Genomic DNA, 9897 nt, shown 5'->3' on the forward strand with positions numbered 1-9897 from the left:
GGAAACTTTACAAATTAAAAACTGGAAGTGTAATTTACAACTATGATCCCTTTTAAGGATCTGTCTTTGGCAACAATCACAGCTAAGAACGAGATTGAGAAATCGGGGTGGGGAGGGGGGCAGCAACTCCAGATCCAGCCCTTTCCAACCCCCTCATCTCAAAGCGCCCGGGGAGCGTCTCACCCCTGCTGCAATGTAATTAACAGAAGAAAAGGCGTCAAAACAGCCCCCTTTTCTAAAGCCTCCGCCAGCCCCCAACTCTGCCCTGGAAATCTTGTCTGCTGTTCTTCAAGACTGAGTTAAAACTTGGTCCAGGTAATCAACTTTTTCGCAGATAACCAACCCGGTGGTGGGGAGGGATTGAAAGGGAAGATGTCCCTTCACGATGGCTTTCCCTAAAAAAAAGTATTGCTTTTTGTTAAGGCGGGGGCTGGCTTGGAGAGTACAGTTACTTTCGTCCCTTTCCATTTTCCAGTTAAAATCCGAGAGAACAAACTTTGGGAGCAGCTGGGCACAGCCGCAACTAGCCAATCGCTTCTCCACCTCCAGTGAGTCTCCTCTCTTAAAAAGGAAAGCCGAAGGGGAAATCAAGCCTCTGATCCCTCCTCCTGCTAGCTAACTGCGGGCGCCTCCTCCACCTAAGGGAGCCTCCTCGGGCGTTAGCTAGCTCGCACTAGCTCGGCGGCTCGCCTCGGCTCAGCTGCTCCGGGTCTTGACCAGCAGCCGAGGGCCAAGGTCTCAAAAGGAGGCGGGTCCCTCGGCTCTCGCATTCCCCTCCCCTCAGCTCCGCTGCCCTCCTCCAAGAGGCGTGCACCGGGGCTATTTGAGCGGCCGTGTTCCCGCGGGCCAAGCCGGCCACCCCCAACGCCCCCCGCTCCGTGCGGCAGCAGCAGCAGCGGCGGCGGCAGCAGCGCGGCTCGCTGGGCTCCTAGCGCCCCGGCGGCGGCGTGCGCCCCGAGAGCCCCGGCGAGCGCCGTGCGTTCCCGCACCCGGACTCCTTCAGCCGGCCGCTGCGGCTGCTCCATTATGCCGGTGCTGCTGGGGAGGCGCGCCCGCTTCTTGCCTCTCGTGCCGCTGCTCCAGTTCTCCGCTCAGGCGGGGCCGTTCGTTGCACCCCCGACGGGACCCTCGGCCCCGGCGCGGAGCGCCTCCTAAGCGGAGGAGCCCTCCGGAAGCCCCGAACTCGCCCGCCAGCCCGCCAGCCGGCTCGCTCTCTCGCTCACTCCGGGTCCCTTCTCCTGGCCCCTTCTCGGAGCAGCGGGTCGCGCACACGCAGGCGGAGCCTAGCCGAGCCGTGCCCGAGGATCGCCGCCGCCGCCGCCGCCAAGAAGAGGAGAGCGGGGGTGGGGGTCGCGGGGGAGGGGTGGGGGGAGCACCATGCAGTTTGTATCCCGGGCAGTGGGATTACTACTCATGTTACTCGTGTGGGATCTATTGGAGATGACCCTGCAGGCTGCAGCGCTCTCGAAAACGAAACTGCACCCGCGACAAGGTAATGAGTACCCATCACCCATGTGTCCCAGTTTGCCCCTGGCCTCCGGGACCCCCCATCCCCGGATCCTCCCAGCGCCCGCCGGGCTCGAACTCCCGCAGGGCAGCAGGACCCGCGGGCTCGTCTCTTTCCTCGAAAGAAGCCTCCCCCTCCCTGGCCGCAGTATCTGTAACTTGCCTTTTGTATTTTGCCGTTAATGGCTTAGTGAATGACACTTTAGAGCCGGCTTTCTAATTCCCCCTCCCAGGCCACCCCTCACCCCCCCTACACGGCCAGGTTGGGGTTTAACCTTATCTCCTGCCCCAAAGCTACCTAGCTGCTCTGAGCCCCAACCGAGGAAGGTGGCTGGCGGCGGGGCGGATTTTGACAGGCAGAAAGAACTCTATTGAGATAAGACGGGGGATGGGGGGGATGCCTGCCCCCCCCATCTCCCTTCTCTCCCTCCTTCCCTCCCGCCCTCCCTTTAATCAAACTCGGAGGAAACTTGAATTGTGCATTTGTCTTCGTTGCTTTGCAGTTAAACTCTTGGAGAGTCTGAGTGAATATGAGATTGTGTCTCCCACCCGAGTGAATGCTCTCGGAGAAGCTTTTCCCACGAACATGCACTTCAAAAGAAGACGAAGGAGCATTAATTCTGACACTGACCCCTGGCCCGCCGAAGCCTCCTCCTCCTCCTCTGCCTCCTCCTCCTCCTCCCAGGCGCACTACCGACTCTCCGCCTTTGGGCAGCAGTTTCTATTTAATCTCACAGCCCATGCGGGATTTATCGCCCCACTTTTCACTGTCACCCTCCTCGGAGAACCCGGGGTTAACCAAACAAAGTTTTACGCCGAAGAGGACGCTGAGCTCAAGCACTGTTTCTATAGAGGACATGTCAATACCAAGTCCGAGCACACAGCTGTAATAAGCCTCTGTTCAGGAATGGTAAGTGCTCCCTTCCTTTCCTCGAGGCCTCCCTCCCCATTTACTGACGTCTTAATTGCCCTCTGATCTTTGTAACCCCACGGCCTGGGTGCTGGGGCGGGGGCAGATGCCTGTAAAACTTCCTGAACAGGCATCCATCTCTTGTCATATCTCTAGGCACTCTATTACAGTTAACAACAACAAAAAAATATATTGAGCCTACTATGTGGAACCAACCACCACTTGTTAAGGGCCTACTGTGCCAGGCACTGTGCTAAGCACTGTGGATACAAAGGCATAACTGCCCCCCCCCCCCCCCCCCAGGGAGTTCACTGTCTAAGAAGGGAAACAAACCAGATAAGGACCGGATAAATAGGAGATAATCTTAGGATTCCGGAGCACAGAGAGCTGAGGAATAATAATATCTCTGAAAGAGACCCCCTGCCCTCTAGGAGCATACAGTCTAGAGACCCTCAATCTGTTTCGATGTTGTTTAAATGAAGACTTATCGAGATGAAGCTCGATTTCCTCCTACCTAGCACTGCAATCCTGCCTTTGAGCGTCCAGTAAAGTGAAATCCTTGTGGAGTTGTTTGGGTGGTTATTACCAGTGGGAGAAGTTGAGGGAAGGGGCGGACCCGCGGCTTTATTGGTGGTCAGGCATCGGTGTCCAGGCTGTGAAGGAGGCAGAGGGCTCCATTCCTAGTAGCTGGGAGAGGGAGTTTCTTGGGACGGGACGGGGTGAAACTGGGAGGGGAAGGAGAAAGGGGGAGAGAGAGAGAGAGAGGTACAGCGTTTGTGCGGAGTTTCCTCTCAGGAATGAACCCAGTTCTTTTTAAATTAGTTGGATTGACGACGTGACCGACCATCACTAAAGGAAGCCCAGGGAGGATTGATGGGTTCAGAGCGGGGAGGGACCCAAGTAATAAGAAAAGGGGCGGGGAGCTGGGGGCGGGGCGGAAAGGGGCTTGCCCGGGGCCAAGGGGAGGAGCCCGTCCCGGACGCGTTTAATTAAGGTGGAGGCAATGGAAAAGCCCCCACAGTCTGCCAGGGGGCACCCTGCACCCAGTCTGCGGGGCTCTGGGAAGAGTGGCCAGGGACGACAGTGGCGGGGGAGGACGGGGGGGCAGAACGGGGTGCGCGCTTTCACCGAGTTCCTTCAGGGCACTGGACACCCAACCGAGACTGGTTGGGGTAGGAGTGGGGGCGGAGGGAGGCAGGACCAGGAGGGGGAGCTGGCGTCTCAAGTTTCATTTGGGGAGGAGGAAGGGGCTGCCGGCTCCAGGGCAGGCGGCAGCTGCGCATTTGCTGGGGTACTTTGCCCCCCGACCTGCAGTCTTCGGTGTATAACCTCGTGGGAGGGGGAAGGTGCTGTCCACTCAGGAAGGATAGAAGAGATTTCGGGACGGGGCAGGGATAGTCTCAGCATCCCACAAGTTTGTATTTTTGCAACGCACTTAGTGACGCAGAAAGTTTGTTGGGTGGCATTTTCCAATTGTACTGGGCGGTGGGTTAGGTAGGGTCTCAGACCCTTCCCCGCAGGACAGTTCTGCCAACAGAGAATAGCTTCCTTGCCCCCCTTCCCTCCTCCCCTTTCCCTTTTTTTTGGAGGGGTTTCCTTCTACTTACCCCTGCCCTGCAGGTACTCAATCCCTCTTTCCTGGGGTGGAGAGTAACCCAGGGGTCCAGCTGTGGGTAGTATCCGGGGGCCCTGCGAGTTTGAGGCAGGGTTAGTGGATAGTTGTTCCATCTTGTTGAATATAGGGGCAAAGCCCCCGGAAGGCTGGCCCCCTTTTCTAAACCGAAGAGCAAACGCCTGCTGCAGCAGCCAGAGGAGTAGAGTTGTTGTGATTGTGTTTGGGTGGGCGGAGACGGGACTTGGGCGCTGAGGGGGGTGCGGTGAATCATCCCGCCCCCAGCCAGAGGGCAAAAGATCAGCCGCTGTTGGTGGTGCCCTGGGAGAAGATGCTGTTGGGAGAAGGTGGCAAGTCAAGGCTAGGCAGGGTCCTGAACTCTTCCAGACCCCCCTGAAAGCCTCGGCACGGGTTCTACCTGTATCCTAGGACGAAGAGGAGGGAGTTGAGGGTTTAAATGCTCAAATTGTAAACACCCTAAACACTCCTCCCCCTCCGGGCTGAATCCCAAGGTTGCCTTTATGAGACTTAAGTTCGGTCCACATATAAGACTCTCCACTAGTATCTGGTCGAGTTTTCCTTGACTGGTGTGGGGAGAGATCACCAGAGGAGGTGGGGGGGGGTATTATTTTGTCCTTAGTTGTCTTCTTTCTTATTCAATTAAACACATCAAATATTCAGAACCTAATATATATGCTACAGGTGTTGGGGTTAGTGATAGGATTCAAAGGAGAAAAGGAAATAAAAAAAGAAAAACCCTGTCCCCAAGAAGCTTACATTCTATTACGTTTAGCTCAAAACAATTTGAAAGGTCCTGGCACATACTAATTGTTTAATAAATGCTTCTTGACTGACCAGAAGTAAGTATGTTAGGTCTAAATTGTGATAGGTTACATATAAGCCCCCTGAGGGCAGGGATAGTTAATTCTAACTTTCTTTGTATCCCCTACACTCATTGCTGTGCTTGGCACATTGTCTGCCTTAATCCTTGTTTGTTGATCCCATTGTGAACGATATAGAGCTTACTTATCAAGATGTGTTTTGGGACTGAAAGTTACTTATCAAGACTTGTTTTGGGACAGAAAGTAAAGATGAACCATGATCTGGGCCCAGTTTTTCCTGACCAGATTTCAAAGCTCCTTTGATGACCCCAAACCTCCTCAGAAACAAAGGTCTATGTTTAATAAATGATCAGTAAGTTAAAGCTAAAGGATGCCTTACCCCCAGCCCATCTCAGTGGTGGACTACAGTGACAGCAATTTGGTGTCTTGTCCTCTTGACCGGCAGATAAAAGGAAAAGGGATAGAAAATAGTGGGACCCTACCTTTGTTCCCCTCTAAGAGGGTTGTTTGGCCTTCGTTCACTGGAGAGGCAATAATATGTGTGAAAAGACTAGCAATCATAGGATCACGGATATAAAGCTGGAAGGCATTTTCGAGGTCATCCAGTCTAGCCTCCTCTTATTTTCAGATGTGGAAACTGAATCCCAGAGGAGTGAAGTGACTTTCCCAAGGTCACACAGGTAGGAGGTAGCAGGCTGGCTGGCAGGCAGATTTTGAATGCAGTCCCTTTGACTCCAAATCCCAACTTTTCACCCTGCTTCTTTACTTATCACTCAAGTGATTTTGTTATTTAAGTTCTGTGATTCTCATTTTCCTCATCTGTAAAATGAAGGATTAGTGTAGATGATCTCTAAAATCCCTTCCAGCTTAAAAATCCATCTTTCTATACTTCTCCCTCCTCCAAATGATAGAGAGGAAAGACTGATACGCTGGCCATGTTGAGGCTTTAACCATGATAAAGCCAAGGCACTGAGCTCTCTCAGCCTCATTTTCCATGTCTGGAAAATGGGAGAAGTAGATATAGATGATCTCTCAGGTCCTTTCTGTTCTGAATATGTGGTCTCTCCCCACACCCCCACACCCCTCACCAAATGATTCAGAGACACTAGAGTGGAAGAAAGAAGAAAAAAACTGTCCCTCCAAGAAGCTTGGCCCAGAGGAAGGACTGTTGGGTGTGGAATCAGGAAGTCCTGGGTTTAAATCTGCCTTTGTTACTGATTAGCTACCTATGAGCATAAATTAATCATTCAAGTTTCCTTTTCCTTTTCTGTAAGATGGGCATAGTAATAACTGTAATACCCGTGTCTCCAAGTTTTTTTGAAGTTCGGCTCTGATATACACATGTAGTAGTTTGCAGCTTTTTAAAGACCAGAAACATTGTTACTTTACCCAAGATCACAGCTAGGAAAAGGGAGAGCCAGGATGTAAACTTGGGGCTTTGAATTCTGGGTACCCCAGAAAGAGCCCCAGTTCTAGAATTCAAAGATGGAGGGTCAGAGCCTTTCTTTGATTCTTACTGCTGTCCATAGGACATTAGCCACGTTATTCAGTCTTCTTTGGCCTCAGTTTCCTCATCTGTTAAAGGAAGTGGTTGAACTAGATTATCTTTAAGGACTCTTCCTGCTGTAGATCTGGGTTCCCATAATTAGTAGAAGGTAAGGGGCAAATGAAATGGGTCACAAGCCCTGCTCTTAAAAGTATAAGCTCTTCAAACTTGAAGACAAAGACCTTGTGTTATTGATATTTTTATCTCCCCCAGTATTTAGTGCATTGTGAGTAGCGAGTACTAATCAGTATTAGCTGTTTGCTGTAGTTGCCCACAAGCCTAGTTAGCCTACCCTCTTTCTTAGGAACTGTTACTTCATAAATTTAAACTGGCCTTGATGGATGAAGATGGACTGGCATTAGTGGTCTGTGGGTTACCATGTAAGGATGTGAGTGCATCTCATCACAGTTTCACTCCACTGGGGGAGAGATGGAGGATGAATTTTCTCTGGTGCCTTGGCAACTCCTAGTTCCTTCTCTCTGTCTATCTCTGTCTTTCTATCTCTATCTATCTCCCCCCCCCCCCAGAAAAGAGTAGAATCATGTTAAAATAGAACATAATCTACCTTATAAATCAGTACACATTTTCCCCCTGCCCCAATTTCAAAAATAGAAATGCATGCAACAGTTCTTTCTTATGAAAACACCAAGTTAAGAATTCCATGTGTGACTCACTTTTGCAAGGTATAGTCTAACTATAATTAGTGAATAGAGACTGTCTTAATTTAAATCCTACCTCATACTAACTAAATTTGTGGACCTGGGCAAGTCATTTAACCTATGAATCTCAGTTTTCCCATCCTTAAAATGGAGATATAGTAATACCAATTTGTGCCAAAGTTGTTTTAAGGACCAAGGCAGATCACACTTAAAGTGCTTTGCAAACTATATAAATGCTGTCTATTAAGTAGAGTTAGAAAAGAACTTAGAAGCTCATGGCCCAGCCCCTCATTTTAGAAATAAGGAAACTGAGTCTCAGAGAGACTGTGACTATTACAGATTCACAAAGTATTAGACATGGGAGAAGAGAATTATATTTTTTACTTGGTGTGTGGATATTTCTATACTTGCCACCTTTAAGGCAAAATGAAATTCCTTTCTCAGAACCCCAAAATGTTAAGTGACTAAAAATCTCTCCTTCCTTCCTTTTCTTTCTCTCTCCATCCTTTCTATTCTATTTTGAAACAGCATCTTAATCTCACAGCAACCCTCACCCCATCTCTGCTCCATCCACTATATTTCCTGACTTCTTGAAAGAGAAACTGGAGAAAAGAGAGATTACTATTCACAGTGGACATCTTTATACTTCAGCAGTTGGTTGATTTTTAAAAGAAAGATGTTTCCTAACTTTGATACTTTGGAAACAATGTTGTAATAGAGCAGCAAGGTATGCTGGTAAATGTTTAACAACCAGCTCTTCAACAAAAAATTACCAAGGCAATAATTTTTTTAAGTTTGATACACATTAACATTTTCTTCATTACTTTCTTAAATCTAGACAATAAAAAAAATAAACAAGTCAAGCCCTAGTTTGTAACAGTTGCCGATTTCTGAGGTGTAAATGCTCACACTGAAAATTTTGCAATTGGCTCTGTTTGAGCTGGCTCTTGATGTGGGTTCTAGTCCCAGTTCTGATACTTGTGAACCTCAGTCCCCTTATCTGTAAATTGGGGGCAATAACAGTAGTAACTGCCTTATAGAATTGTCAGGAAGGTCAGATGTGAAAATGGCTATAGAGCATTCTATAAAACCCTAAAAACCTATTTAAATGTGAAGCAATTTTTTTATTTGATCTGATTTTTTTTTTCTGTTTTAAGTTGTCCTCATTTATAACTTTGTAGTGATGTATTGAGTGGGGGAATATTCACTTTGATTTTGACATGGAAAAGACAGAAAAATTAGGATTTGAGCTCTGACTAGCCCCATTTGTTACATGATGGAAAAGTTGCTAACCTTTAGAGCCAGGATTTGAATCTAGGCTTTCTGACTCTAAATCCAGCATTCTTTCCACCTAAAAGGGAATGAATAAATGAAAGCACTTAGTAGATTCTTATTTTATGACTGGTAAAGACAGTAGTACTGAGCACTGTGGATAGAAATGCAAAATGGAGGCAGTCCCTGCCCTTAAGGAGCTTACATTCTAATAGGCTGAGGGTTTTTAACTGGGGTGTGTGTGTGTGTGTGTGTGTGTGTGTGTGTGTGTGTGTGTGTGTGTGTGAGATGGACCCCTTTGGTATTCTGGTGGAGCTATAGATATGTCAGAATACTTTTTTTTTTAATTCACAGTTGAAGAAAATGCTAAATTTCAGTCAGAGTTTATTGAAAAATAAAGATGTATTTTTCTGCTTAAATTCACAGATTCCTCTAAATTAGGTGAGCCTGGACCCTAGTTGAAGAACCCTGACACTAGGGGATGGCAGATCACACTAGCAGTAGCTCAGAAAGGATTTTTTGCTATAGAAAATTTGTTCATAATTTTCCTTAGGAAAGGGGGAAGGGAATAGCATTTACATTGTACCTACTATGTGCCAGGCACAGCGCTAAGCATTTTCTTCGTATTATTTTATCTGAAGCTCCAAACAACTTGGTGAGGTAGGCACTACTATTATACCATTTTCACTTGTTTGTTTTCAGTTGCTTTGGGATCCAAGTTCTTCTCCACTCCAGGTCTTGTACTCTCTTTATTTCATCACTAGCTGCCAGGCATCCTAATACACCATTGCACTTATATACCATAGTTGGTTCTGCCATTCCTTAATGACTGGGCACACACACAGTTTGCTTCCAAACTCTTCTGGTATTACCTAACATGCTGCAAGGACTCTCTTTGTACACGCGGCTTTTGTTGTCATCAGTAATCTCAATAGGGTATAATCCTGGTAAGGAGAACTGACCAGTTCAGAATCTATGAATAGTTCTGTAATTTTTCATGAATAGTTCCAAAGAGTTTTCTAAAACATTGGGACCAATTTCCAGTGCTACCAAGCAAAGAATTCAGCACAAAACCTACCTTTCTCTATCTCATTTCTGTCCCTCTGGCTCCAGGTGGCCTATGATGCCAGACAGTCTCTATCTAGTGCTTGGGGGTTCTAAAATACTTGGCTGCTAAATAGCTTCATATATGTACGCGTGTTTCATGAAACTGAAATGGAATTGGTTTTCGTTTCTTGTCATAGATACAGAACTAAGAGGTACTTTTGAGGCTCTCTACTTCTATTGACTTATTGTATAGACACAAAACAAAAAGTTCCATAGAGGACATGTGATTTGCCCAAAGTCACATAAATAGTGACTGGCAAAGCTCGGATTGGAACTCTGGTCTCCTTGTCGTGTCTGAATCAGAGAGTTTGGATATATCAGGTAGTGTGAGCAGGAAAAATCAAGAATCACAGAATATGAGAATTGGAAAGGACCATTCAGTCCCACCCATATACGGAAAGAACTCCCCACTAGACCCTACCTGGCAGATGAAAGAACTCCCC

At 47.8% G+C, this 9897-nt stretch overlaps 1 protein-coding gene across 2 annotated transcripts in view; it reads left to right on the forward strand.

The window, feature by feature from the left end:
* Positions 1-1356: 1356 nt before the first annotated feature.
* Positions 1357-9897, forward strand: part of ADAMTS9 (ADAM metallopeptidase with thrombospondin type 1 motif 9) — a 194803-nt gene continuing 186262 nt past the window's right edge. For both annotated transcript variants that reach the window (XM_069084173.1, XM_069084174.1), the window contains exons 1-2: positions 1357-1492; positions 2010-2416. In XM_069084173.1, the coding sequence (XP_068940274.1) occupies positions 1378-1492; positions 2010-2416 (522 nt within the window). In that variant the 5' untranslated portion in view covers positions 1357-1377. The remainder of the gene's footprint in view (positions 1493-2009; positions 2417-9897) is intronic.

This window comes from Petaurus breviceps, unplaced genomic scaffold (genome assembly GCF_028583685.1).
Source record: "Petaurus breviceps papuanus isolate PSGF00001 unplaced genomic scaffold, PetGlider_PUasm1.0 174, whole genome shotgun sequence".
Lineage (NCBI taxonomy): Eukaryota > Metazoa > Chordata > Mammalia > Diprotodontia > Petauridae > Petaurus > Petaurus breviceps.